Source organism: Penicillium cinerascens, assembly GCF_028974065.1.
Source record: "Penicillium cinerascens strain IBT 15544 chromosome Unknown contig_24_segment0_segment0, whole genome shotgun sequence".
Classification (NCBI taxonomy): Eukaryota; Fungi; Ascomycota; class Eurotiomycetes; order Eurotiales; family Aspergillaceae; genus Penicillium; species Penicillium cinerascens.
This window is the reverse complement of record NW_026695290.1, coordinates 2,437,164-2,464,672: the sequence shown is the minus strand read 5'-3', so window position 1 is coordinate 2,464,672 and position 27,509 is coordinate 2,437,164. Positions and strand designations below refer to the sequence as shown.

Below are 27,509 nucleotides of genomic sequence, written 5' to 3'. Positions count from 1 at the left end.
GACCGAGATATAAGGTTCCAGTCATGGACAGTGGGCCATATAAAAGTCAAGACAAGGAGTAAGACCGACTTGCATGGTCGAGTCTTCACGCGGAGATGGTGCGAGACTAAAAAAGAGGCCTTGTTATTGGCGTATCTTGGGTTCAAGTATCAGGAAGGTGCGGCCGGGCTGTGGATCGTGGCGGTTGCTATTCGGTCCGAGACCGGGGCAAGTCCGGGGTAGCGGAGCTTTGGGCACAAAAAAGCAGGTTAGAAGGTCCAGCGCCTAGCCCTTTTTGACTGTAACCCTCTCCGCTATTCAAATGTGGCAGCGCATCCTGCCATCAACGAGTCTGAGGAATGGGGTCGACTGCCGAGCAAGGGGCGGTGAACACAAAGGGCGACATTAAGGGAGTGCCACTACTCGGGGACTGGTGTCCTGTGGTGCATTCCAAGCCTGGCGCAGAAAAGGCTCGGGGCGCCAGAGTAAAAAGGAGCCACGCGTGGGGGACAAAGTCAAAGTTCCAGGTCAAACTCAGAGTTCTACGGCAGATCGATTAGCCACGCGGACTTAGTCCGACTCAGAAAGATGATCGCGCGGACTACTCAATACGGTGGCCTGTGAGATTCCCGGGGAAATAGATTTGGCTGCCGAAGAGGGGATTCCCAGAAGGGCCCCTTTCACCCCGGATTTAGTGGTCGAGGCCCACGCCTGCTGGAACCGTGCCGCCCCCACGATGGAGGTCGTCCAGGTCGACGCTACCTATCACCGTCCCGAATGGCGACTCATGACTCCGTCAAGCCTCGTATCTCTCCATATTCTGCACTGGTCTTTGTATCTTACTGGTGAGCATCACCCGAGCATCCCCCACGCTCTACCCCAAAGCCGATCGGAGTAAATACGATCGCCGGAAGCATCTGGGGGATAACCCCATGTCGGTCCTAGTCGCCATGTAGAACTTATAAAATGGCCTGCCCAATCCGTTGTGCTCCTCTCTTGGCGCCATAGAACATAAACGCGTTGACCCCGCCCTATCCTGTCCCTTCTGCGGACTTCAGATTCCACACACTTTGTCTCAACCTACTCATTGCTGTGATTTTGTCCCTACCTGCGCTATGGCGGACGACAAGTATGCCATCGCGGACACGGACATGATGGGGGAGAAGGCGGATATGTCGCACGAGGAGGTCGTGCAACTTACAGAGCTGACAGAGGAGGAGAAAATGGTTGAGAAGAAGTTGCGCCGTCGCATTGATACATTGATTATGCCTCTGGTGGTGCTCGTTTACTTGCTGAACTATATCGATCGGTGAGTTCAAAGTTTACTTGGTTCATCGAACCCGAGACTGATTTGTTCGCTCGACAGCAACAACTACGCCGCGGCTAAACTCCAAGGTCTCACGGAAGATCTCAATTTGACCGACACCGAGTATCAAACTGGTCTTTCGGTTCTCTTCGTGGCATATATCCTCATGCAAGTCCCGAGTAATCTGATGTTGAATTACATCGGACGCCCATCGCTCTACCTGGGTTTCTTCGTGACCATCTGGGGCTTGGTCTCTGCTGTAACCTCTCAGGCAAAGTCCGTCAGTGGTATTGTGGCTTGTCGGTTTTTCCTCGGTTTCGTCGGTAGGTGACCATTGGACACGTGGTGCCCGAGCAAATTCACTAATTCGCAATTTCAGAGGCCCCTTTCTTCGCCGGCGTCCTCTTCTACCTCTCGAAATGGTACACCAAGAAGGAATTGGCCTTCCGTATGAGTATTTTCTACTCCGGTTCCCTGGTCAGCGGTGCGTTCGGAAACCTCATTGCAGCCGGCATTCTGCATGGATTGGCGGGAAAGCGCGGCATGGGTGCCTGGCAGTGGCTTTATATCATTGAGGGCAGCATCACTGTCTTCGTTGGGATTGTTATCTGCTTTGTGCTGCCCGACTTCCCAGAGACATGGAAGCTCCTGTCCCCGGAGATGCGAAAGGTTGCCGAGCGGCGCCTTGCCATTGATGCCGCGGAAGCCGATGTGGATGATAAGGGCGGTATGAGCCAGATCCAGGGCTTGAAGCTTGCGATGACCGATATTAAAACCTACATTCTCGCCCTTGGATATATGTGTATCACGGGTGCCGCCGGGTTCCAGAACTTCTTCCCAACCCTCACGAAGACGCTCGGCTACGACGACACCATTTCCCTACTACTGTGCGCCCCGCCGTATGTTTTCATGGTCATCTACAGTCTGACTCATTCGTGGGTCTCGGATAGACTGGAAGTTCGATTCTGGTTCTTCGCCTATCCGGTCGTCCTTACTATCATCGGTTTCGTTATCTTCATGACGACGGATGGCTTCGGTCCGCGCTATTTCTCCCTGTTCTTGATGGTCTTCGTCTTCGCCCAGAACGGTACCCTCTATTCCTGGATCGCCAACGCGCTGCCTCGTCCACCCGCCAAGCGTGCTGCCGCCTATGCTTTTATCAACTCGTTCGGTAACTCGGCCAGTATTTGGACTCCCTATACTTATCTTCAAAGCGAGGAGCCCAAGTACTACACCGCCCTGGGTGTCTGCAGTGGTCTACAGATCCTCGGTCTGCTTTGCGGTGTCTTCATGTACTTCAACCTGCGCATGCTCAACAAGAGGCAGGAGCGCCTGGAGAACGAGGATGTTCAGCTGTCAGAGAAGGAGCTTCGGCGATTGCAGCTTACGGCAGACACCGAGGGCATCGACATTGCCGCTGCACGGCGGTTGCAGAAGGGATTCCGCTTTGTACTGTAGGGTGATCGACCTTGCAGTCCTGAGACTTTTGCTACAATATGAACTTATGGCCATACGTGTCAGCTCATTTCCCGATATATTGCCGCGTAGATCCATGAACAATAAATGTTGCAGGACGAAGGCCAACGTCTGAAGTCTAGAACGCAGCACAAAGACGAAAATAGAGCTGGCTATCTTCAAAGCTGAGTCAAACCTCATGCAGAGTATCGCAGATGTTTCCCGCCGGTGTGGGGAACTCATGATCCTTCAAGTGGCGAGCCCATGGCCAGACCCGAGCGGGGCCAATGCAACCGGGGAAGAAGCACCCACCCACATCACGGCTGCCTTCAATCATAAAATGAGCCTTCCCACGCGACCACTTTCACCTTTGTAAACGTCGACCCCTGTTCGGAATCCCGGAACACACGATTGATTTGCACCAGTGCCAGTGTCCACAACGTGCATTCACTGAAGACACTGACCGCCTGCCTCTCTCCACAACTACCCCACACTCGAGGTTCCACCATGTACGCTCTCTCACGACCTGTCGCAAGAGCTACCCTGAGCCCAGTTTTCATACGATCGATCTCCGTTTCACACTCCATCATGGGAGCAGGTGATACCGGCTCGCCTAAGCCGCGGGGCTTCCTGGCGGAGTAAGTCCATCCCATCGATAAGTGACGTCACTACACTAACCTGGGCGTTAGGAAGGATCAATTTACGAGGCGCGAGGCGGCCCAGGAAGCCTTGTACATTCGGGCACAGGAGATGGAGAAGTACACATGCTTCCAGGTATCATTTTGTCATAGTGCTAATGCTTCGACAGACTCAAGATCCTCCGGGCAAAGCTGAAGCAGTCACAAAATCATATGGAGGAGCTCGATAAGTACCTGTAAGCACATGACCAATTCCCCACTCGCTGTAGCGGAAACAATGCTCTTGTATTATGGATACTGACAGCTTTAACAGGGAGGAATACTCGAAGAGCCAGGGAGGCGAGCAAAACTGATCCCACCTACTCTACCTCTTGTTTGCGGCGATGTGGGTCCTCAACGACCCCTAGGCTGGGATGGTTAACCAGGCATGCGACATAGGTTATGAACTTTCCAATGCCTTTTGTGTATAATTTGCCGGTCTTTATTCATGTATGCGATACCACATTTTGAAAACAATGCCAATTTGAAGCTTTGCACCCGAGCACGTGCCCTTTTTTTTTGACGACGACCCTCGACATTAGATCTTAGCCTGCCATCGCCATCGGTAGCTCAAACAGGCCCACCGCGCCATGAGGAACATCCCCAACGCGACGACCAAAACGCTACCTAGATATGCCACCATGGCCTGCTTACCAACTTTCTCGAGCATCTCACCCCCAACCGGGATACAAATGAGGGTTCTACAACATGCATTAGAACAGGTCCACTCAACCCATATAAAAGAAATGGAATAACTTACGCAAAGCTCACAATGGAATAGCAAATCCCAAACCGTCCACCGACCTCACTGGCCTTGGATATCTGCCCGATGCAGGCCGGCGCTAGACTCAAAAAGGAGCCCGACGCCAGTCCAAATACCGAGCTGTACATGTATAACCCCGGCAACGTGTTTCCGAACGGTAACCAGATTGCGAATATTGCGATTACCCCGAGACATATAAGGCCTGTTTGTGTGTTGATTCGTCCGTATTTGTCGGCGATGCCTCCGGCTACGAGTCGGCCGAGGGTGGAGAATCTGTTGCCGTCAGTATTGATGCCACGAGTCTGCGAAATTAAAGACGTCTCATACACATTCAAAGTTGACAGGAGAATGACACTAGTGGAAGTACTATATCCTTGCATGACCACGTATGTCGGGTATAAACCCAGACCAGCGAAAACTTCCAGCTCCAGACCTACCAAGTGAGTCAGCCGCCTAATTCACCAATTTACAAAACGTCAAGCAGACTCACTGAATGTCCCCAACGTCAACCAAGTAAATCTCGTATCCTTAAAGGCATTCAGATTGATAGTCGACCTGCTCCTCCCCTTGGGCAGCCTCGACCTAACCAGCGCAATCCCCAACCCACACATAACCGCGACCATAAGAGCCAGCAACCGGATAGCCCACTGGTATCCGAAGCTCGTAAACGCCGCCCTCAAAACAAGCGGGAAAGTCACACCACCAAGCCCTCCCCCGGCCATCGCAGTCCCCATCGCCATCCCAACCTTCCGATCAAACCAATGCGGCACAGCAGCCAGCGCAGCCGTACTTAGCAGCGCAGCACCCGTCCCAGTGAGAACACCAAGCGTTAAAACGAAATGCCAATAGAGCTTACACTCCGCCAGAAGAAGCAGTCCGGCGACATAACACACAGTACCGGCGATAAGAATCCCCGTCGGACCGTACCGGTCAAACATAGGACCGATCTGAAGGCTTAGAACTAGCCCGAAGAAAGTGAATAGACCCGGAATCCACCCGACGGCACTGGTGGAGTAATTTGACAATTGGTGGGTTGCGAAATAGCTTTGGAGAACGCCCGTGGAATTCATCATTCCGTAGGTGGCCATTAACACGAAGAAACATCCTGCGACGACGAGCCAGGAGCGAGTTCCGCCGTCTGGGAATGTGTCGTCGATGCCGGGTTCGCGGATATGGGTGGTGTGTGTGGTTATGGCGGAGAGCTGGGCTGGGGGTTCGATTATTTCGAAGACTGGGCGTGGTCTTTCATCGTGGTGATGGAGACTTGCTCGGGAGGTGTGGGCGCTGCTTAGGCCGGACACGTCTGGGTAATCTGGAACGGTGCATGGCTGTCCTGATAATAAGGTGCTGGACTTTCCCTCGGTGGCCATGTTGTTCTGGTTGATAGACAATACATCCTCGTTCATGGTGGAAACGTAGGTTGGAGTTATCTCCTCAGCGGCTTCGATGCCGATGTCCCGGGTTTCGGTGACTCATTGATAAAGATGTGTTATACGGGCGTATTGCGATTGGTAGGAAATATCTTGGGCTGCGGACCGGGGGGTTCGAGGAACAGATGCAGTCGTGGAGTGGGGATTTGGGATTTGCTTCCCAGGTTGGATATCATTCGCGAGGGTTGTGCTAGCGTCGGGAGGGCCATCCGATCCTTTCAAAGCTGACGGAGGAGTAGACTTGGTTTCATGTCTGCTCAATTCAAGGCTCTGGCTGTCAATATTAACATTGAGCTAGCCGATGGTGACAATTGGAACTTAAATCAAGGGTGAGCTCCGGAGTACATAAGTGTTGCAACTATATCAGGGTGGAGAAGTTGCCCTCAACTGCCCCGCACTCAAATGGACACTAGTACGTTTGGAGACCGCGTCGATCTAAGAGATACAAGATCAGTGCGCCATCGAATCTTAAAATCTCAAAGTCATTCCGTGAGGACAGACTCCATTGGTATTTGATTGTTTGTAGTGAGGTCATGTGGGAATGGCATGGCCGCCTTGAATATCCTCGACCATTTCAGAGCGCTTCACTTTGATGAACGCCCACTGGAAAGACAAGTCATAATCGTTGCATGAAGGTCATAGCAATTGAGGTCCAAAACCTTCGCCAGTCATTAAATAATGGATATTCTTGATGTTATACCTAGCACCGGAGTGAGTACCCGAGGTCATGTCAGTGGCCATCGCAATCAAATAATTCCCAATGGAATTATTTTGTCATGTACATAAGAGAGAAATTTTATCTTCTAATTTATGTATTCCTTAATGCTTTCTGACAAGATCTCACAAGTGGGTGGTCATGGTGCATTGTGCATCCCCGCGGTGGTATGATCGGGTGGCGAAACCCCGAAGCAAGATCCCGACTTTTCCCTTTCAACCAGCAACAGTGGTGTGACACTTCCATAGTGGAATTACCTCACCACAAATCAACCCTAAAAATTTTCTGAGCTGTCAGGTGCCCGTAAATCTAGTATATTATCGGTCTTGCCATGTTGACCTATGAAGAACGTATAACCACCATCCGAATCCCAGAGTGAATCACTTCCTCCACCATGCAGTGCAGCAGCAGAATTATCATGAGAAACATCACTCCAACGTTACCTCATCGAGGCCGCAGCCGCTTTCGCGTCGTGAATACTACCCCAATCAAACCTCAACCATCATACAACCCGTCCCCAGACTCCGACGAACTCGCATTTCGCCTTTGCGAACTCTCCTTACAAAAAATGCAAAAGGAGGCGCGATCCCATGAGCCTAATTTGAGACATGTGGTTGCATGCAACTCCATGCAACGTCATGCGCACAAAGACCTACTACATCGACTCGACCTTCTACAAAGAGCCGGTATACAACCGTTGCCGCTTCTTCCCGGGGCGGACGATATGTCGGATGCCGAAATTTGGGATATGAGGACACTTGAGCTAGCTGTTTCTGAGTTGGAAAGAAGTAGTAGGAAAGGGGAAAGGGCACGATCTAAGTGTTTTCAGCAGATCAAGGAGATGTAAAGTGAGATACCCTTGATGTCTCTTGAAACCCTATTTTAGATGAGGACATGACTTTGATTTGCGTTTTGAAATTATTCTCTTGCAATACCACCAGCACTGGAAACTTTGGCTAGAAAAGCCTAACAGAGTGTCCTCACCCATTCTGAAGCTTCCCGTATTTACTTTTTGCATCAAATTACTCTACGATCACCGTCACTCCAGTGTTACCTTTCACTAGACCCGTTTTAAAACCCCCCTTGCAACTTTCGACGCAGTCTGGCCTGCCCCCGGGGCCGCTGACTCAGCGGCAATGTGCAGAGCCCGACAGCTCGTCGGCTTTTGTCCCTCGCAGTCTTGGCAACGCGAGTGCCGATGCCGATGCAGTTCTTATGATCGTTTGGCGGCCTCCGGAAGGGTGCATTGAGAAGGTATGCCGGGTTTCTAGAAGAGTGGTCTGCTCGTATCAAGTGCATGCATTTGGGAGAACACATCAATCGATAAAACATCACATTTTGCGTGGTGATGTGTCAGCGGAAGGAAGTTCGCTTATCCTCCGTTTTCCTCGGAGGCTCCACAGCTGTTGGTTCGCCGAGACTTTGGTCCGGTACGTCGGTCATCATGCACGTCGGACAAGTCATTAACCTGAATAGGGGGCTCCAAAACGAAAATGATCCGTTCCGCCATGTGGATGAAACCCGATCAACTCGGAGGTTCCCTTGTCATGGCTAACTCCGATTGGGCCCGCACACTCGGGGTGATCCTGCTGTACTATCATAGTATGTTGGAGGCCCCACTGGGTCCATTCGAGTATTATTAGCCCAGTATAAAACATCCGGGCTCCCGCGGATGGATGGTCGCTGACAAGCTATCTCCAACTCATTCCAACATGGAGGATCCGACCCAGCCCTCATCGTCCCGAAGAGGGTCGATCGATATTAAATATGAGTCTGAGAGTGCGGCGACGATCATGGGTGATGAGACCCCTCGCAAGGACAGCAGCCCTGGTTCCAGTCAACACAATGACTGGAGCTTGCTTTCTCGGATTCAACAACAACACGAACGAGACTTGGCCTCCGGGTTCAAGCGACAGGAATTGGGCGTCACTTGGCAAAACCTCAATGTCGATGTCATCAGCTCGGAAGCTGCCGTTAATGAGAATGTTTTGTCTCAATTCAATATTCCCAAGCACATCAAGGAATCTCGGAACAAGCCCCCGCTGCGAACTATCCTGAAAAACAGCCATGGCTGCGTCAAGCCGGGTGAGATGCTCTTAGTCCTGGGTCGTCCAGGCTCGGGTTGCACAACCCTGCTCAAGATGCTCGCAAACCGCCGCGGTGGCTTCAAGGCAGTGGAGGGAGATGTGCGGTTCGGCTCGCTAACCTCGGATGAGGCCACCAAGTACCGCGGCCAGATCGTCATGAACACAGAGGAGGAACTATTTTTCCCAACCCTGACCGTTGGCCAGACCATGGACTTTGCAACTCGCCTCAAGGTTCCCTTCAAGCTTCCGAACGGCGTTGAGTCCGCCGAGGCTTATCGTGAAGATAACAAGAAGTTCCTGCTCGAGTCCATGGGTATCTCACACACCGAGGACACCAAGGTCGGCAACGAATATGTCCGTGGTGTCTCCGGTGGTGAGCGCAAGCGTGTCTCCATCGTCGAATGTCTCGCCACTCGAGGATCCGTCTTCTGCTGGGACAACTCCACTCGTGGTCTGGATGCCAGCACTGCTCTGGAATGGACCAAGGCTGTTCGTGCCATGACCGATACTCTGGGTCTCTCGACAATCGTCACTCTGTACCAAGCCGGTAATGGAATTTACGAGCTCTTCGACAAGGTGCTTGTTCTCGACGAGGGCGAGCAGATCTACTACGGTCCCCGGGCCCAGGCTCGGCCGTTCATGGAAGAGGCTGGATTTGTCTGCCGTGAAGGATCCAACGTTGCTGACTTCCTCACTGGTATCACTGTGCCCACGGAACGCCGCATTCGCGACGGCTATGAAAACCGCTTCCCCCGTAACAAGGAAGCCCTGCGCGAGGCATATGAAAAGTCTCCCATCTATGAGCAGATGACTGTTGAATACGACTACCCGAACACCGAGGATGCACGCGACCGAACCCAGGACTTCAAGGACGGTGTCGCCTTTGAGACATCCAACCAACTCCCGAAGAACAGCCCTCTGACTGTAAGCTTTACCGAGCAGGTCAAGGCTTGTGTGTCTCGTCAGTACCAGATTATCTGGGGAGACAAGGCTACTTTCATCATCAAGCAAGTTGCGACACTGATGCAGGCCTTGATTGCGGGATCCCTGTTCTACAGTGCTCCTGACAACTCTTCTGGTCTTTTTGTCAAATCTGGTGCTCTATTCTTCTCGTTGCTGTACAACAGCTTGCTCGCCATGTCTGAAGTTACAGACTCGTTCCACGGTCGTCCTGTCTTGATCAAGCACAAGGGCTTTGCTTACTTCCATCCTGCGGCTTTCTGCATTGCTCAAATCGCTGCCGATATCCCCGTGCTGCTGTTCCAAATCAGCATGTTCTCGCTCGTGGTTTACTTTATGGTTGGCCTGTCAATGTCGGCTGGCGCGTTCTTCACGTACTGGATCATGGTGTTTGCGACAACGATGGTAAGATTGAGCTTCCGTCCTAGATTTATAGAAACTAGCTAATTTTCCACAGTGTATGACTGCTCTCTTCCGAGCCATTGGTGCTCTCTTCTCCACATTCGACGGAGCTTCGAAGGTGTCTGGATTCCTTATCTCCGCGCTGATTATGTATACCGGTTACATGATTCATAAGCCGCAGATGCACCCTTGGCTGGGCTGGATTTTCTGGATCGACCCATTGGCCTACGGATTCGAGGCCCTTCTGTCCAACGAATTCCACGGCAAGACTATCCCTTGTGTTGGCAACAATCTCATTCCTCAAGGTCCTGGCTACACGGATTCCGCCCACCAGTCCTGCGCTGGTGTTGGCGGAGCCATTCAGGGCAACACCTATGTCACCGGTGACCAGTACCTCCACTCACTCTCTTACAGCCACTCCCACTTGTGGCGAAACTTCGGTATCAATTGGGCATGGTGGGTGCTGTTTGTCGTTGTCACCATCATCGCTACTTCCAGATGGCAGTCCCCTGGCGACAGCGGAAGCTGTCTCGTTATCCCTCGTGAGCGCCTCGAGCAGCACCGCCAAGTTGTCAAGTCCGATGAGGAGTCTCAAGTCCAGGAAAAGTCCAAGAAGCCGTCCGATTCCGGCACCGTTAGCGAAGACGATATTAACAAGCAGCTCGTTCGCAACACGTCGGTCTTTACCTGGAAGGACTTGCAATACACTGTGAAGACGCCTACTGGGGACCGGGTTCTCCTTGATAACGTTTATGGATGGGTGAAGCCCGGTATGCTGGGTGCACTGATGGGCTCCTCCGGTGCGGGCAAGACTACTCTGCTCGATGTTCTGGCGCAACGGAAGACTGATGGTACTATCCGTGGTTCCATCCTGGTTGACGGTCGCGAGCTTCCCGTTTCATTCCAGCGTTCTGCTGGATATTGTGAGCAGCTCGATGTTCTTGAGCCGTTTGCGACCGTCCGCGAATCTTTGGAATTCTCGGCTCTGCTCCGCCAGGCTCGGGATACTCCACGCGAGGAGAAGCTGAAATACGTCGACACTATCATCGATCTTCTGGAGCTGCACGATATAGCAGATACTTTGATCGGTTACGTCGGTGCTGGTTTGAGCGTTGAGCAGCGCAAGCGTGTCACCATCGGTGTCGAGCTTGTGTCCAAGCCCAGCATTCTGATTTTCTTGGACGAGCCCACCTCTGGTCTCGATGGACAGTCTGCTTACAACACCGTTCGATTCTTGCGAAAGCTCGCCGATGTTGGTCAGGCCGTCTTAGTTACCATTCACCAGCCCTCTGCTCAATTGTTTGCCGAATTTGACACTCTGCTCTTGCTCACCAAGGGTGGAAAGACCGTCTACTTCGGTGATATCGGTGACAACGGTCAGACCGTCAAGAATTACTTCGACCGCTATGGCGCTCCTTGCCCCAGCAACACCAACCCTGCTGAACACATGATTGACGTGGTCTCCGGACACCTTAGCCAGGGCAAGGACTGGAACCAGGTCTGGCTCGAGTCGCCTGAGAACTCTAAGGCACTCAAGGAACTTGACGGAATCATTAGCACCGCTGCATCCAACCCGCCTGGTACTTTCGATGACGGTCGCGAGTTTGCCACCTCTATCTGGGAACAAACCAAGCTTGTGACTCTTCGCATGAGCACTGCTCTCTTCCGTAACACCGACTACGTCAACAACAAGTTCGCTCTGCACATTGGATCTGCCCTGTTCAATGGTTTCTCTTTCTGGATGATTGGAAACAGCATCGGCAGCATGCAACTGCGCCTCTTCACAATTTTCAACTTCATTTTCGTTGCTCCTGGTGTCATTAACCAGCTGCAGCCCCTGTTCTTGGAACGCCGAGCCATCTACGAGCAGCGTGAGAAGAAGTCCAAGATGTACTCGTGGTGGGCCTTCGTGACTGCTCTCGTCGTGTCCGAGATCCCATACCTCTGCATCTGCGCCGTGTTGTACTTCGTGTGCTGGTACTGGACCATCGGCGGGGTCACCGCTGCCGATAAATCAGGCCCAACCTTCTTCATGATGCTGCTTTATGAGTTTGTCTACACTGGTATCGGTCAATTCGTTGCCGCCTATGCCCCCAACGCGACATTCGCCGCTCTGGTCAACCCCCTGATCATCGGTACCCTGGTCTCATTCTGTGGTGTCCTTGTTCCCTACGCCCAGATCCAAGAGTTCTGGAGATACTGGATCTACTGGATGAATCCATTCAACTACCTTATGGGTGGTCTTCTTGTCTTCAATATCTGGGACACCGACATCAAGTGCAAGGAGAGCGAGTTTGCCATCTTCAACCCTCCCAATGGAACCTCTTGCGGTGACTACCTGAGCACTTTCATGGACACCATCGGTGTTCGCATGAACCTGGTCAATCCCCTCGCGACCGAGTCTTGCAAGGTCTGCGAATACACTTATGGGAGCGACTACCTCTACACCCTCAATCTGAAAAAGTACTACTACGGCTGGCGCGATATTGGTATTGTTGCAATTTTCGCTCTCAGCTCGTATGCTTTGGTTTACTTGTTGATGAAACTGCGGACAAAAGCCTCGAAGAAGGCCGAGTGATTGGATGAAGATAAATGGATAGACCTTTAGATAGGCGTTTTGGGGATTTTTGCTTTTTACATGCGTACATATACATTTCAGTTTAGATTGGCTATGGCCACAAAATATAACGAATAATCATCACTCAACGGAGCTCCCAACCATGTTCAATCCACACTGCCTTTAGTCTCACTGCTCATTATTCTCCGCACTGACCAGTCGTGACCGGTCAGAAATCTGCCCTGCCAGGTGAAGCACTGAGACACTAGCCAGAATCTCAAGAATAGACACGGTGCTTTCCAAGGTTTTCGATATCCAATTTCGCAGCTCAACAGCCACATGCGAGTCGGCCCCGAACTCGGAAAGCGGAGTCAGTGGATCGATCCTGTCCACAGAGATATCAAGTTGTGCGGCAATCTTCCCACAAACCGCATCAAAGACAATTGGAATAGCCTCTTCCTTCGTTTTGCACGCCCGTAACATATCCCTCAATGCCCCAATGGCATCCTCCGAGTCGCCACTCTCAAAGCCCTGGAATCGGCGCCTAAAATGTGCAAAAAGCGGCGCGTCGAAATTACCCAGGGAATCACCATCTTTCCATTCCCCCAACCCCGTCACGATTTGTGACATGCCACCTGTAGGAGGCTGCGAGATAGCAAATTCAACAAGCGACAACAAAGTCGCCGTATCAGTCCCCTTAAACCCTTGATTCTGCATCCTGGTAGCAAGTTCCTTATTCGCAGCCAGATATCCCACATCGGTGACCGTGCCGAGATCCAATGAGACTCCCGGAAGGCCCATCGCGTTCCGGTATGCTGCGAAGGCGTCCATGAATGCGGAGCCTGCGGCGTAGGCGGATTGAGTTGCGTTTCCTATGATGCCGCTGATGGATGAGAGCATGAGGAAGAAATCTACATCTGTTGGTAAGTGTCTATGTAGGTTCCAAGTTCCGTTGTATCGGGGTCGCAGGACGGTATTGTAGTCTTCGGTGGTCATTTTTTCGATGTGGACGTCCTGGGGCCGTTAGAACATTATGTTTTCTGGAATGGCTTGCACGGGTCTCGGGTACCTTTAACACCATGGCTCCGTGTATCAATCCGCGAATAGGGGGTTGGGTCTCGGATACAGCGACGAACATTTGGGCAACTTCGGCTTCGTTGGTGATATCGCAAGCGTGCACCGTGACCGTGATGTGTTTGGTTTGAAGATTTCTTACTGTTGTTTTTGCTGCCTCTCCTGACAGCCCACTTCGGTTAACGAGTATCAGATGTTTTGCACCATGATCTGACATCCACAGAGCAATTGCACGCCCGATCCCCCCAAGGCCACCAACAAGAATGTATGATGCGTCTCCTCGGAACAAGTCGCTTTTGTCCTTTGGAAGCAGTATCTGTGGAGGTATGTTTAGACTCGTTCTAAGTTAGTTGTACACCATAGACTTACTTTGACCAGATCATCATTACCTTCTGTTGTAACCACAACATGTTTCTCAGAAGGTATTGCATTGAAAGCCTCCTCTATTGCTCCCACTTTCTGCACCATGAACGACGATGGCCCGCAGATTCTCCCCTCATGTAAAAACCGAACTATTTTTCCAAATACGTGACGTGTGATATCCGATCTTTCTTTTTGAAATTGATATATATTGAACGTCGAGAACATGACGTTTCTTACCGGACAGAACAAATTGTGTTCATCTTCCTTTTGGATATCGCGGGTCCGAAGTTGGATCAAACGTCCAAAAGAAGCAACGCATTTCCAGACCCCTTGTAAGCTAGAGGATTCGGTTGCAGAGAATGTAATGGCAACGTTTGCCTTCTGACCATTAGTGATCTCCAAAATCCTCCTAGGAATGTTTCCCTCATCAATAAGCACACGATGGGGGGGGATTCGGAAGCGATTTGACAATATCTCTTTTTGGATCTTGCTTTCTACCGTTGCTATAATTGCAGCGCTTCGCATGCAGCATAATTCAATTATTGCCTGACCATACCAGCAGGCAGCATCTTGTATTAAGACGGTGTCGTGTGGTCGGATTCGGGCCAGGTAGTGAACGACATAGTATGCTGTTGTATAGACGACGGGCAATGCCGCTGCAAGTTCGTAGGACGTGTTGTCGTTTATCTTTTGGAAGGCGGATGCCTCGCTCTGATAAAAAGTCCTTGCTGTTCCCACCCCCAAGCAGGCAACCCGATCTCCCATCGAGAAGCCTTCAACGTCTTGTCCCAGTGCGCAGATTTTTCCACTACACTCTAGTCCCAGGGTACTGCCAGTGTTTATCAGTTTCGATTCATGGAAGATGTCAAATTCGTTCAGTCCAAAGGCCCGCACTTCGATCCCGATATGCCCGGCGGGAATCTCGGCCATTTCGCAATCCTTTGTGAAATACGGTTGTGGTTGATTCCCATCTGCGCTGGATAGCCTAGCTGGACAGACTTTCTGTCGGAATGATTGCTCGGAATATTTCTCTTCTCGCTCGGCTTGCTTGATATCCGACTTGAATTCTTCTCGTTCAATCACTCGGGGAATCAAAACAACACCATCCCTCTCCACGTACTCTGTATCCTCAGCAGTGCTTCCTCTTTGGATGAAATGTGCTTCAATCACTCCGAGTATAACCTCGGCAGCACGACAATCTGGAAGAGGATTCAATGAATCCAAATCCAGCGTGATAATGGGTCCAGCGCCTGATTCTGAGCGAGCCGTTCTAGAAAATCCAGAGGCAAGCCCTGCTTCTGGACAGCTAGAGTCAACAGTTCCACCACGAGTGACCCAGAGGACTCCGGCGCTGTGAAGAAATATATCTTTCACTTTTTCCAATGTGTCAAACTGCATGCTCCCGAATATTTGTGTTTGCATGTCACTTAATACCACGCAGATCTCGTCTTTGGCTTGGACGTTCGCAATATTCGTCAGAGTGAGTTTGCATCCAAGCTTTTCGAGATTGCCTTGCAGAGACTCGACGACAGGCTCATCATGACCCTTCTCAGAAATAATCGTAAATCGTTTCTTCCTGGATTCCATATCCCTCCGCGGGCGTGAGACAGTAAATCTGTCGCTGCTAGTTGCAGGACCAGATTCTCCAAGATTGTATGTCGTAAACTCTGCGTCTTGGAGCGCCTGACCTAACTCGTTCCTTTCCATGTTGTCCTTGAAGGGAGAATGGAGGATCTCTGCCGGCCACAAGTACAGTGTACTAATCATCAACGCATCCAGAATGCTTCCCTCTGGGTTGAAATAATCCATAATCAAAAGATAGCTCGATGGCTTTAACATTGACCGAAGATTAGCTAGGACACGTTGAATGGAACGCACTGAGTGAAAGCCATGTGGGGCAATTATCACATCGTAGAGCTGGCTCTCGAGTCCTTGTTCAGAGATATCGCGCTCAATATCGAGCTTCGTGAAGCTTGTTAGTTCCGACCAAGGCGCTAGGCTCGACTTGATTTTGTCAAGCTCTGAATTGTCTTTGTATGTGATCGTGTATTTAATGCAGCGTGGTGTCCGATTTTGACTTTCTAATCCTGCCACGAGGCGCTGTGAGAACATTCTACATGGCTGGCCCGTTCCCTCGCTGATCTCAAGAACTGAGATATCTGGCTTTTTATTACCAATTAAGTCGAGATATCGGGACGCACAATTGTATGTATGGTCGGTGGAGAGGACCTCCCAGTGCGCATTCCATAGTTCGGCTCTGCTTTCTTGATTATCTTTTTCGTCGTCTTCGAATATTGAAGATATATGCGCTCTGATGGCGCGGAGTAGTCTGGCCATGGACTGGGGAGTTTGTCTTTCTTTGATTTCGTCTATCTTTGCGGTGTTCACTATTCCTTGGTGAGCATCGCCTCTCTGAAGGAGCTCTGCGAGACTGGATCTATACTTGTTTACAACAATATCGCTTCTGTTCCGATCATGTTGATTGGATCTCGTGAGGATGTCATTCACGAGAGAAGACGTGTAGTCCTCACATTCCTCTCGCAGTGGGGATCGCTTCACCGATTCCGCATTTCCATGCCGTTCCAAAATCTGACCAGCAAAGGCGTAGCCGAGCAAGAAAGCAGGATCGGGCTGCCACTCAATGCCATAGACAAGCGGAACATATTTTGACCGTTTGAAATCATTCGGCCCAATGTCAAGTCGTTTACATCGGAGCCCGTTCACGAATATCTTAGGCTTCGAGCTGCATAATTGATTATTGCTGTCCGCCGCGACAATGGATGCCAAGACCGAATCATCTGGACTTGTTTGAACATGTGTACACGTGCTTATTACTTCACCAACACATGAGACTATGCAGGTTGCCACTCGCATACTCTCAATGGAAACAGGTATCAGGGGCCCTCTCTCAAGAGACGCACCATCTGCCAGCGTGGCAAAAATCGCATGGAACATACTATCCAAGGTGCATGGGTGGATCAGTAGTGGATGGTTGAACTGCATCGGCATTGCAGCTGCAATATTGGGAAGTGTGATTTCTGCAAAACATGCACCATTCTCCGTTGTATGCGCCACGGCCAAATTGGCAAAACAAGGACCATAGTCCAGGCCAACATGTCGTAGCCTTTCATAAAGTTGACCCACATCGATTATTGAAATGCTCGCCGACGCACTCGCAGGGAGCATCGCGGAACCAACAAGGTCGGTGGGGTTCGCTTCATCAGTATCGTCGTGCTTTATCTCCACCCCGACAACCCCGGTACAGTGCTCGGTCCATCGGTTATCATTCGACACCGAGTATACATGAAATCTGTACCTCCGCTCCAATCGATCGGGCTTTTCTTCACTAAGAGGGCGCAACGATGTCATGATCTCAATGCCAATGGTTTCAGGGATAATCAATGCCGATCGTATTGAAATATCCCGCAAAGCAAACGCCGCAACTTCACCGATATCTGTGGCCAATTGCATAGCCGCTTCGATGGCAATGCATATGTATCCTGCAGCAGGGAAAACGATATCAGATTGAACTTTATGGTCCATGAGCCACGGTATCTCCGAGGCGCGTAAGTAGTTTCGCCAACGTGGTTCGAATGGGCAGGCCATGTTATCCGGTGCTCCGAGGAGATCTGTTCGTGGAAACTCTCGGTTCCTGAACATTTTACTTAGGCGGGGCTCGACCCAGTATGATCTAGTATGGTTCCATGAATATTGGGGTAGATCCACTAGAAGTCGTGGGATTCGTTTCTCACTCGTTGCTTGACGATTGATTGATTCAAAGCGTAATGAGTAGTTCAGGGATGCCATTTTTGCCATGGCGTTGAGTGCGACCGATACGGCATCTTGTTTTCGCACCAGGACGCTCGCATACTCAATATCGGCTGCTTTTAGCTTCACATCTGCCTGAATTATTTGCTTCACCGGAGCAGATAGAGCCGAATGCGGGCCAATTTCGAGGATAAGATCAACGATGGGTTTCTGAGCAGCGCCCAGTCTTTTTACCCGCCTGCCGGCAGAGATTCCGATTCCGGTATGCCGAGTGTTAGTTTCAAAACAAAGTTTCTTCACCGACTCGGCGAACTTGACCTGGCCAAGTAAATTCGACACCCAGTATGGAGGCCCAAGCGCATCCGGTTGAATCTCCGTACCAGTGACAGAAGAGAAAAAGGAAATTTGATTGTCGGGGTTCTGAGGCTTCCTCGGTGCAATGTGATTTATTGAATGCAAGTACTCATTGGCGACAAGCTCCATGTGATGAGAATGATAAGCAACATCCACATTTAAGCGACGGCTAAAAGCTGGATTGTCCTTGAGGGCCTCGGTCAATTCATCGATCGCATCTGTATCCCCGGAAACAGTCACACTGGAGGGACTGTTGATGCAGGCAACTACGGCTTTTCCAGACTCTAACCTTGTCAAGTAGGGCTGAATTTCCTCGGGGGACATTCCGATTGCCATCATGCCACCGTGTACTTGGGCTGTCAGTAATTGGCAGGCAGCCATGCCGCGGTAGAACGCTATACTCATCGCGTCTTCCATGCTCAAGGCGCCACTTGCATATGCTGCGGCAATTTCGCCACTGGAGTGGCCTGCAACTGAAGCTGGATACACACTCCATGACGCCAGAAGGTCAACAAGGGCGATTTGTAAAGCTGAACATATGGTCTGGCTGAGCAAAGGATGTCTCAGGTGTGAATCTTCTGAAGTCGTGATCATTTCATCTAGAATTTCTTAGCTTCATCGTTCCATCAGATTTACCTTATGTAGAATCACATACCGTAGACCCTGAATGAAGCTCGAACCGTCCCCAGAAAGGTGTCAATTTTCGATATTGACTCCCGGAATACCGGATAGGCCTGAAGTAGCTCCCTTCCCATGCCAGCCCACTGTGCTCCTTGGCCTGTGAATACGAATGCCAAAGTCGGGATTCGAACAGAGCTTCTTATTTTGATGGTACCAGATAGTGAATCAATCAAGTTAGGGACTGAAGTCCCGATGACCCCGGTTTTCCACATAAATTGAGATCGGCGTTCGTTGAGTGTGAAGGCGAGATCATCCAAGAAGTCATCACCCATAAATGTCTGCTTGGTCGAAAGATAATTGTGAAGTCTTCTGATCTGCTCGTGGCATGCCCATTCGTCAAATCCAGATACCATGAACATTCTGTGCTTTTGTGATGGCCGCCTGGGCTGTGGTACGTCGACGTGCACATTTTGAAACAGATTTGATGGCCCCAGGAACCATCGCTCGAGACCACGACTTGCAAGATACCCGAAAGCATCCTCCATGATGACATGAGCATTGCTTCCTCCGTATCCGAAGCTGTTGACAGATACCCGATGGGGCCCGGGTGCTTCCCATGGTTCTGGGGTTAATTGGACCTAATGATGTCAGGGCATGTAAATATAGAAAACCCGGAAAGGGACAGACTTTGAGATTCCATTTCTCCAACGGTATCCGTGGATTTGGTGTCTTGAAATTACGACTTGGTAGAATCATACGATTCTCCAACATGAGGACTGCCTTGATGACACCCGCCACCCCACTCGCACCTTCGAGGTGTCCAACGTTTGTTTTGATGGAACCAATTCTAATCGCTTGCCCAGGGCCTCGGTCGGATCCAAACACTCGAGAAATCACGCCCGTTTCTATTGGATCGCCTGCCTGTGTGCCGGTACCATGGGCCTCAACAACTTCGGTTTCCTTCGGGTCTAGACCCACCCGTCGATACACATCGCGGATCAAAGTTTCCTGTGCGGTACCGCTCGGCAGTGTGATTCCCGTCGTTCGGCCATCCTGATTTGATCCAGTTCCTCGGATGACAGCGCGTATTGTGTTTTGGTCACGGAGGGCATCGGCTAGTGGCTTGAGTATGAGGCAATCGACAGCCTCACCTCGGGCATAGCCATTTGCTTGCTCGTCAAAGGTGTAACAACGTCCATCCGAGGAAAGAAACCTGGCATGAGCAAATCAGCCTGAAGTCAATCGGGATTGTTGTGGGGTACTGACCTCATCATGCTCATCGTCGACATGAATTCGTGACTGAGAATCAGATTGAAACCAGCTGCGACTGCCATGGACGCGTCACCGGTTTGAAGGCTCTGGCATGCTAGGTGTAGCGCGACAAGACTACCGGAGCATGCAGTGTCTACTGTGACACTGGGACCTTTCAGGTCGTAGAAGTAAGAAATACGATTGGCAACCATGGCCCGAGACTGCCCGGCGTTTGTACACTGGTACATTGGTACGCACTCCGGGTCACGAAGAAGAATGTCGGTGTAGTCTGCACTGAAGGATCCGACAAAACACGAAGTTTTGCTTCCCATGAATTGCGACAGGGGAATTCCGGCTTTTTACAGTCAGTGAGTGAGTGGTGGTTTTGATTGAGAAGAATACCATTTTCCAGCCCCTCGTAAGTTATTTCAAGCAAGAGCCTCTGTTGAGGATCCATGGCCTAGAATGCGCTATTAGAGATGTGATGGAATTGCGTTTCTGATGATACGTACAGCAGCCTCGTCGCTGGTCATGTTGAAAAATGGCGCATCAAACAGAGATACATCCTCTTCCAGGAAGTGTCCTCCTTCCACATTAATCTGCATAGCCGCCATGAGTATCCCGGTTCATCGCCTTCTTTACTCGGAGACTTACCATCCCATGGCGGGCATGATCTGGATGATAGAATGCTTTGTTATTCCAGCGTTTCTTCGGGATAGGTTTCCACCCCTCTCGCTGCTCAATTATCATTTTCCATAGATTTTCAACGTTCGTTGCATCGCCCGGTCCTCGGAAGCCCATTCCCACAACTGCTATTGGCATACTCGCGTCTGCAGCAAGGATCGACAAATCATCACCAAGATCGTCCGGATCTTGGGTTGCAATGCATTCTGAGAATGATTCCGAGCTGCTCGCTTCGATGGTTATTGGGATGTCTTGCATGTTCCAAACGCTAGCACTCAAGCCAGCTTGATCAGTTAGTGTTCAGTTGGACTGATTAGTGAAGAATGGAAAGATTTGCTAGAATAACAGGTTTAAGGAAGTACAATAGCCCATGAACGGCTCATCGGACGCTGCTTACTTCTCTCGGTTCATTTTCTGAATAAAGTATAATTCCTCACATCCAGGCATGGCAAAGAAAAAGGCCGGTTGAGACCTGAGATAAGGTAGTACAAGACTCAGCAAAGCATTGCCTAGAAGAAGACAAACAGTATACTCCCGGGCTCCTTCCTTAACGAGTTATCGCGTGACTTTGAATCAAATTTGGCCCATGTCATGCCTACGCCCAGTATGATCACATTCCCGACATCTTAATTGACAAATTTCGAATGGCAGTGGCCATGATGGCAACATTCATTCGATCGGTGGGAATACCATGACCCTTTCCATGCACCACGAAGGTTGACCCCTGTGGGTCACAAATTCGATGAAGGGCAAGTGAGCATTCAAACAAAGGATCTTTAGCCCCCGCAACATTTACACAGGGAATTTTGATGTACCCCTCGAGCCCTTCATCTATGACGGGATATTCGCCCGGGTGCATACGGAAGGGTGGCAAAGAGTTGACAAAGATAGCACACCGAAAAAGAGGCGGCTCGTGCGGCGAAATTTTGGCGTGGTGAATGAGAAACCCGGCGGCCAAGGTTCCTCCATGTGAGAATCCCAGGACCCCGTCGAAGGGACCGTGGAGGGAAATCGTCTCGTACAGTAGGTCGTATGCCTCGATAATTTCAGAGTCGTTGTCGTCTTCGGCAGAAAACGTTCTTGGAAACCTATAGTAGCTGTAATACGGACCGTTGTAGTAGCCTGCAATGCCCGGCCCGGCGTCGGAGTCGACCTCGCCTTCGAGAAAGTGGAATGTCACTGTATTATCCCGTTGCAGATCCCCGATAAGCCCGCCTGTTCGCCATTAGAATGGGTCTTGTTTTGTGCTGTGCAGATTTCTGTACTTAATTGGGACCGCAGGATCTACTATCTGTTAGTCTGATATATCATATCTTTCACAGATACTGACCCTTTCGCTCGTTCCCCAGCCATGGAGACACAAAAGCCGCAATGGCATCTCGTGGAGTTTGGAAATGAAAAGCCACCGGCGATATCCTGGGTTCCAATTCTTAGGTCTCTGTGTCAAGCTCCCGTACTTTTAAGCTCGGTGGCCACGCCTGTCCGCTCATTTTATATCTACCTACTTCGACCCTTTCAACCCGCTCCTAGGTAAGCCGGACACTTAGTGTACCGAGGTGTCCAGTTCCAAAAAAAGTCACCGTGCATGGTAAATGATCCTGTTCTTTTCATAGGATTTGAGAAGGGGTTGCACATATGTGCGGGAACCTGGGACCTTGGCACGCTTACTACTTGGTAGGTATATGTTGCGCATCGTAAAACCCCTACGAAGGCGATTACTTTGGCTGGTCTCTGGGAAATTTTTTTTTTTTTTTTTGCTGGAAAATTGCAATAGATACAAAGCAGTTGATGGTTTCAGAATGAATCTGGAACAAGAATGAGAAATAAAAATAAAGATTTCAATTGAGAATTTAAAAAGAAGCTTAGATTTTAGATGCGCTTCGGCTACTTTCCAGGTACTCAATCAGACGGGCGCATGATCTCTACAATTGCTCTAATAAGGCTAGTAATAAGATCTTTGTCAAATTGACTTCTCACTAGAATCACTACCGATCTCAGTAGTAGAAAGCTGGCAACATCTCTGAGCGAAGTGTCTCACCTGAACTCCAGCACCGATCTGGACGAGCGATGACGTAGCTCACGCGAACTTAGACCAGATCGCGATCGCCGGGGACCAGGAGAATAAATTCACACCTGCATTTAAGATCGCAATCCTCTTCGCAAATAAGGAATCAGCTCCGTTCACGTTCACACAAGACTTCAAGATGCCGTGGTCTTTCGCTCTTCCGCAGGCTGTTTTCGCCTCACCGCTGCTTGCGGTCGGGACTCCTATCGTGGGAGGAACTGCCGTCGCGCTCCTCACCAACCGTACGTAACCCAGCGTTATTTGATGGACCTATAATATGAGAGAAAGAGCTGACTCGAAGTCGGTCTGCAGGGAACTCGACTCGGGACACCTATCGCCAACTGCGGCAACCCCCTTTTAGCCCACCCGGTTGGCTCTTCGGGCCGGCATGGACCGTCCTGTACGGACTGATGGGATATGCTTCTCATCACGCAACGACGGTCGCGCACGAGTCCCTCTCGTTGGCTGTGCGCGATGCTAACGCGACCGCCCAGACCCTGTACACCACCCAGCTGGCGCTAAATTTCATGTGGATGCCATTGTTCTTCGGGGTGGGGAGGCCAGCCGCGGCCCTTGGTGATATGGCATTATTAATCGGGAACGTGAGCCTGTTGCTGGCCAACTGGTGGTCGGCGGATCGTACGGCCTTCTGGCTGATGACTCCCTATTATGCGTGGTTGGGATATGCCTGCTATCTCAATGCCGGCACCGGGTATCTGAATGGCTGGACTCTCTCAGGAAAGAAGCGCTCGGAGTAGGAAATTGAATTTCACGATGGTGGATCGGTAGCTGGTGTGGATCAAAGTGGTGGCTATCGGTCGTTCCAGGATTTGAGATGAGAATTGCCCAGGCGTTAGGAGAATAATGTATCAGCGCCCCACTTCCTGCAGGTGGCGCACCGGGATGTCACCTCTCGGAGGTTGGTAATGTATTTCGAGCCCTCGTGTGGCTTATGGTGGGGCTTTGTTTCTGTCTATAATGGCAGCAACAGGTTCATGGTCCCTTTGTTCTTTGTCCTTTGTCCTTTGTCCTTTGTCCCCACTCTTCCCTTTTCCCCCTTCAGGCATCAAAGTATGGGCGTTGATCCCATCACTGTGGATCATTATGCTGTCAATGCTCCCTACCAACGCTCCTATTTCCCCTTGCGAAAGGGGACCACAGGGAGCTCAGGAGGTGGCTTGCACGGACTCCACGAAACCCACGGAAGCATGGCAGATAAGGGCACACATTCAAGATAACCGCACAGTAGGGCAATCTAAAGGGTGTCAGGTGGACGGTTAGATTATTTTTTTAGCTCGGGGTTTGGCGAGACCCTCGAGCACTAAGAACCGGTGAACTACGGTACGAACGACCGCCCGGCGCCACTGTCAAGTTGGATCGCCACCGTGACCCACCGACCCGGGATGATGTACAAAGTGGTACGTAGTCCAGTCTAGAACACTCGACACGTTGTGATTATCCCCCTATAGCAGAGCACGAACCCGTGGCTTGGAGGGGAGGGATTGCGAAAGGCGTTGGCGCGTCCCCTGCCGGTTACTGAATTGGGGCACGGTGGCTTGAAGAGGCACAAGGAACCGGAAAATAAAATTCTAAGCCAGCCAGAAAAAAAGCTCAGCCAGTTACACACGGACCTTGTGTCATGCAGATGGAGGCGCCTTCTCTTATCGATGATTTCATGTGGATCATATGGCGATCGCATGTCTAGACTCCCGGATTCGGCGAAAAAGCTAGCTTTGCTGGATCCGTGGTCCTTTTTCTCCCCGTTCGGCTGGCCCGAGTTCACTTGGCTAAAAAGCTGTTTGTTTTTCTATGGCATTTTGCCTCTCGATTCTCTCTTTCTTTTTTCTGCGCAGCATTGTTGACTTCATTACCTGACACTTGTTGCGTTTTGTACTCACCTGCCGAGACGAGCATTCCACGTTTGGAGTCTCGGACTCTCGCACTCAATGGCAGACTCAATTCCCAATCCACACCCCAGCCCGACCGAAGAATTCGATGAACTCCCTCTTCCTACTATTATAACACCCCCGGCAAACCCTAGCAGCAGGCAGAGCCTCGAACGTGAATCCACAGCAGATTCGCGCCAATACGAGGCGGGGCTACACCAGCCCGCGACCGAGCCGCCAGTCGAGCATCAAATTCGATCGCCTCGTGTTCGCTTCGAGTCGATCAGGCGTTCAATAAGCAACAGATACCATCCTGATCATGCGAATCGCCGCGACATTTCTGATCAGTCTGACGCATCGTCACGCCCTCTGCTGCCGCCCACGGAGCTAAGCGAAATCCCGTTATCCGGCTCCGGAACCATCACCCCGCCGGCCCCCGCATACTCCCGCAGCGGCCTCGCAACTAGCGGCACGCCCGAAGAATGGCCTGCTGGTGCCGGTGCCGACTCCGAAAAGAATGGACACCAGGGTTTTATGGAGCGGACCACCTCCGCCCGCAATCGATTTCTTGCTGCTGGTCAGCTCCTCCGACAGAAGACTCACCGGCTAGGCGAGCGGCTCGGTCGGCCTGAAGATGAAGGAGAGCCTCTCAATGCGTCGGTTCTCCCTGATGACGTTGAAGGAGGGATCCCCATGGAGGAGCTCCAAGCACGGCGAGCTCGCCGCGACGCAGACCGATTGCAAGCGATCGAAACCGGCGAGACCCTCGTCGAACCTCCGGTCAGTGCCGAGGCTCATCGTCTGGTGCGCAGCATGACCCAGGTCCAGGAGAAGCTGAAGCGCAAGCCTCAAAGTGCTTACCAGCGATCTGGAACTACCACACCGGAGGGAGCCATCCGAGACTTCGCTACCCGCCGTCGATCCAGCGGGTTTGCTGGAGGCAGTGGCATTTTGTCCCAGCTGCTGAAGTTGCATGCGGCCCAGACTTCGAGCTCTCGTCCCGAGAGTGTTATCACCGATGACTCGGACAGCGACACTCAAGTCTCGTCCGGTGCGACAACTCCAAAAAAGGGTTCATTGTCTCCTTCCCTGCCCACTTCTGGAGCCGTCACCCCTCGCAAGGAAAAGCTCAAGTGGTACAAGAAATCTGCCCACCTCTCCACCTCATCGCTGGTCGATGCTTCCATGAACCTGAGCGGTGCCAGTCTCCCAGCCGCGGCCGAAGCTGTCCAGGGGGGCAAGAGACGCAGGAAGAACAAGCGCAAGACTCGTCTGGAGGACGAGATCCGTGTCACTGTTCACATTGCCGAGATTCTCGCTCGCCAACGTTACATTATGCAGCTGTGTCGTGCACTGATGCGCTATGGTGCTCCCACTCACCGTCTGGAGGAGTACATGCAGATGACTGCTCGCGTCCTCGAGGTGTCGGGTCAGTTCCTGTACCTCCCAGGCTGTATGATCATGTCTTTCGACGACCCAACAACTCGCACCGCCGAAGTGAAACTCGTCCGCATGGTGCAAGGCGTTGACCTCGGGCGGCTTGCCGACACCCACAACGTTTACAAGAATGTCGTGCACGACCTGATCGGTGTCGAAGAGGCAACTCACGAGCTCGACGAGATCATGTCTCGCAAGCCGCGCTTCAACAAGTGGATCATCGTCCTTATGTACGGCTTCGCTAGTGCTTCTGTCGGCCCTTTTGCTTTCGAAGCCCGGCCGATCGACATGCCAGTTATATTCTTCCTCGGTTGCTTGGTTGGTTTCATGCAGCATGTCTTAGCGCCACGCTCCGTCCTCTACTCGAACGTCTTCGAAGTCACGGCCGCCGTTCTGACCTCCTTCCTCGCTCGCGCCCTCGGCAGTATTCGTATGAACGGTGAGCCAATCTTCTGCTTCTCGGCTCTAGCACAATCGTCAATCGCTCTTATTCTCCCGGGGTTCATGGTGCTCTGTAGCAGTCTGGAACTGCAATCGCACCAAATAATTGCGGGTTCCATTCGAATGGTATACGCAATTATCTACTCTCTTTTCCTCGGCTACGGCATCACTGTCGGTACCACCGTTTACGGCCTTATGGATGGCAATGCAACCAATGCTTCCTCATGTTCCAACCTGCAGGTCTGGGGATCAGTATACACTCGCGAATTTCCCTTCGTTGCTGTCTACGCTGTTTTCCTCGCGATCGTCAATCACGGCAAATGGAAACAGATGCCGGTCATGGTCGTCATCGCCGTCTGCGGCTACATCACCAACTACTTCAGCCAATTGAAGCTGGGCTCCCAGTCCGAAGTCGCCAACACCGTGGGCGCCTTCACCATCGGTGTCCTGGGCAACCTATACAGTCGTCTATGGCACGGTCATGCCGCCACTGCTATCCTCCCGGGTATCTTTGTACTCGTTCCCTCCGGTCTTGCCTCCAGTGGGTCCTTAATATCCGGGCTGCAATACGCCAATGAGGTCCGACACAACCTCGAGACCTCCGGCAACAGCAGTTCCACTAGCGAGCTTTCCGAAACATCGGTCGCTAGTCTCGGTTTCGGCATGATCCAGGTCGCCATCGGCATTACGGTCGGCCTGTTCATCGCCGCCCTCGTCGTCTACCCTTACGGCAAGAAGCGGACTGGTCTGTTCAGCTTTTAAACGACAGATCTCTTTTTCCTCATGTTTGAACATACATTCCTTCTACATTTGTTGTTCATTTTCTTTTGCCATCTATGGGCATCTCATTTAGCGTTCTTGTGTGCATATTTTAAACGGCGATTTTCCGGGTATTTCGGGGTATTTATGAGCGATTCTGAGATAACGTTTACAGCTGCTCTCCAACGATCGGGGCATTTGAACCTTCGAGTTCCTCCCCATCCAGCATACATAGAGGATGAATCATAGAATCATACAACAATAGAACATTGTCAATGTCCGGGTTCCTGACAACATTTAATCTTGGCCGAAATTGGTATTTGAACGCTTACGTCTGACAGATACTGTGGCGCCGCCACAGTATCTGACTCCCTAACACATCGCCCTTTTAACCGTCCATACCGTCTACCCTACCGGGGCGTTGAGAATATTCCAAAAAGCCACCCTAGGGGTGTTACGTAGGATTCTTGGATCT

At 51.2% G+C, this 27,509-nt stretch overlaps 7 protein-coding genes across 7 annotated transcripts; 5 read left to right on the top strand and 2 right to left on the bottom strand.

Annotated features, from left to right (window-relative positions):
* Nucleotides 1-1,094: 1,094 nt before the first annotated feature.
* Nucleotides 1,095-2,743, top strand: N7498_004027 (putative MFS transporter; the record flags this gene model as incomplete). The annotated part of the gene is made up of 3 exons (XM_058451089.1): nucleotides 1,095-1,288; nucleotides 1,346-1,608; nucleotides 1,665-2,743. 3 exons carry the CDS (start codon nucleotides 1,095-1,097, stop codon nucleotides 2,741-2,743), a joined length of 1,536 nt encoding a protein of 511 aa, XP_058310551.1.
* Nucleotides 2,744-3,226: 483 nt separating this feature from the next.
* N7498_004026 (ATPase inhibitor) lies at nucleotides 3,227-3,731 on the top strand (the record flags this gene model as incomplete). The annotated part of the gene is made up of 4 exons (XM_058451088.1): nucleotides 3,227-3,378; nucleotides 3,430-3,498; nucleotides 3,549-3,614; nucleotides 3,692-3,731. The coding sequence occupies exons 1-4, from the start codon at nucleotides 3,248-3,250 to the stop codon at nucleotides 3,729-3,731; spliced, it is 306 nt and encodes a 101-aa protein (XP_058310550.1). The 5' UTR covers nucleotides 3,227-3,247.
* Nucleotides 3,732-3,955: 224 nt separating this feature from the next.
* N7498_004025 (MCT family MFS transporter) lies at nucleotides 3,956-5,586 on the bottom strand (the record flags this gene model as incomplete). Its single annotated transcript, XM_058451087.1, has 4 exons — nucleotides 3,956-4,118; nucleotides 4,178-4,453; nucleotides 4,508-4,613; nucleotides 4,671-5,586. 4 exons carry the CDS (start codon nucleotides 5,584-5,586, stop codon nucleotides 3,956-3,958), a joined length of 1,461 nt encoding a protein of 486 aa, XP_058310549.1.
* A 2,451-nt stretch (nucleotides 5,587-8,037) lies between these two features.
* Nucleotides 8,038-12,352, top strand: N7498_004024 (putative ABC multidrug transporter; the record flags this gene model as incomplete). Its single annotated transcript, XM_058451086.1, has 2 exons — nucleotides 8,038-9,777; nucleotides 9,830-12,352. 2 exons carry the CDS (start codon nucleotides 8,038-8,040, stop codon nucleotides 12,350-12,352), a joined length of 4,263 nt encoding a protein of 1,420 aa, XP_058310548.1.
* Nucleotides 12,353-12,520: 168 nt separating this feature from the next.
* N7498_004023 (putative polyketide synthase) lies at nucleotides 12,521-20,704 on the bottom strand (the record flags this gene model as incomplete). Its single annotated transcript, XM_058451085.1, is given in 9 exon segments — nucleotides 12,521-13,345; nucleotides 13,362-13,721; nucleotides 13,775-18,489; nucleotides 18,546-19,149; nucleotides 19,199-19,724; nucleotides 19,778-20,117; nucleotides 20,165-20,222; nucleotides 20,275-20,361; nucleotides 20,417-20,704. 9 exon segments carry the CDS (start codon nucleotides 20,702-20,704, stop codon nucleotides 12,521-12,523), a joined length of 7,803 nt encoding a protein of 2,600 aa, XP_058310547.1.
* Nucleotides 20,705-22,650: 1,946 nt separating this feature from the next.
* N7498_004022 (TspO/MBR family protein) lies at nucleotides 22,651-23,269 on the top strand (the record flags this gene model as incomplete). Its single annotated transcript, XM_058451084.1, has 2 exons — nucleotides 22,651-22,753; nucleotides 22,824-23,269. 2 exons carry the CDS (start codon nucleotides 22,651-22,653, stop codon nucleotides 23,267-23,269), a joined length of 549 nt encoding a protein of 182 aa, XP_058310546.1.
* Nucleotides 23,270-24,457: 1,188 nt separating this feature from the next.
* On the top strand, nucleotides 24,458-27,037 carry N7498_004021 (threonine/serine exporter family protein; the record flags this gene model as incomplete). The annotated part of the gene is made up of 1 exon (XM_058451083.1): nucleotides 24,458-27,037. One exon carries the CDS (start codon nucleotides 24,458-24,460, stop codon nucleotides 27,035-27,037), a length of 2,580 nt encoding a protein of 859 aa, XP_058310545.1.
* Between the last annotated feature and the right edge of the window lie 472 nt (nucleotides 27,038-27,509).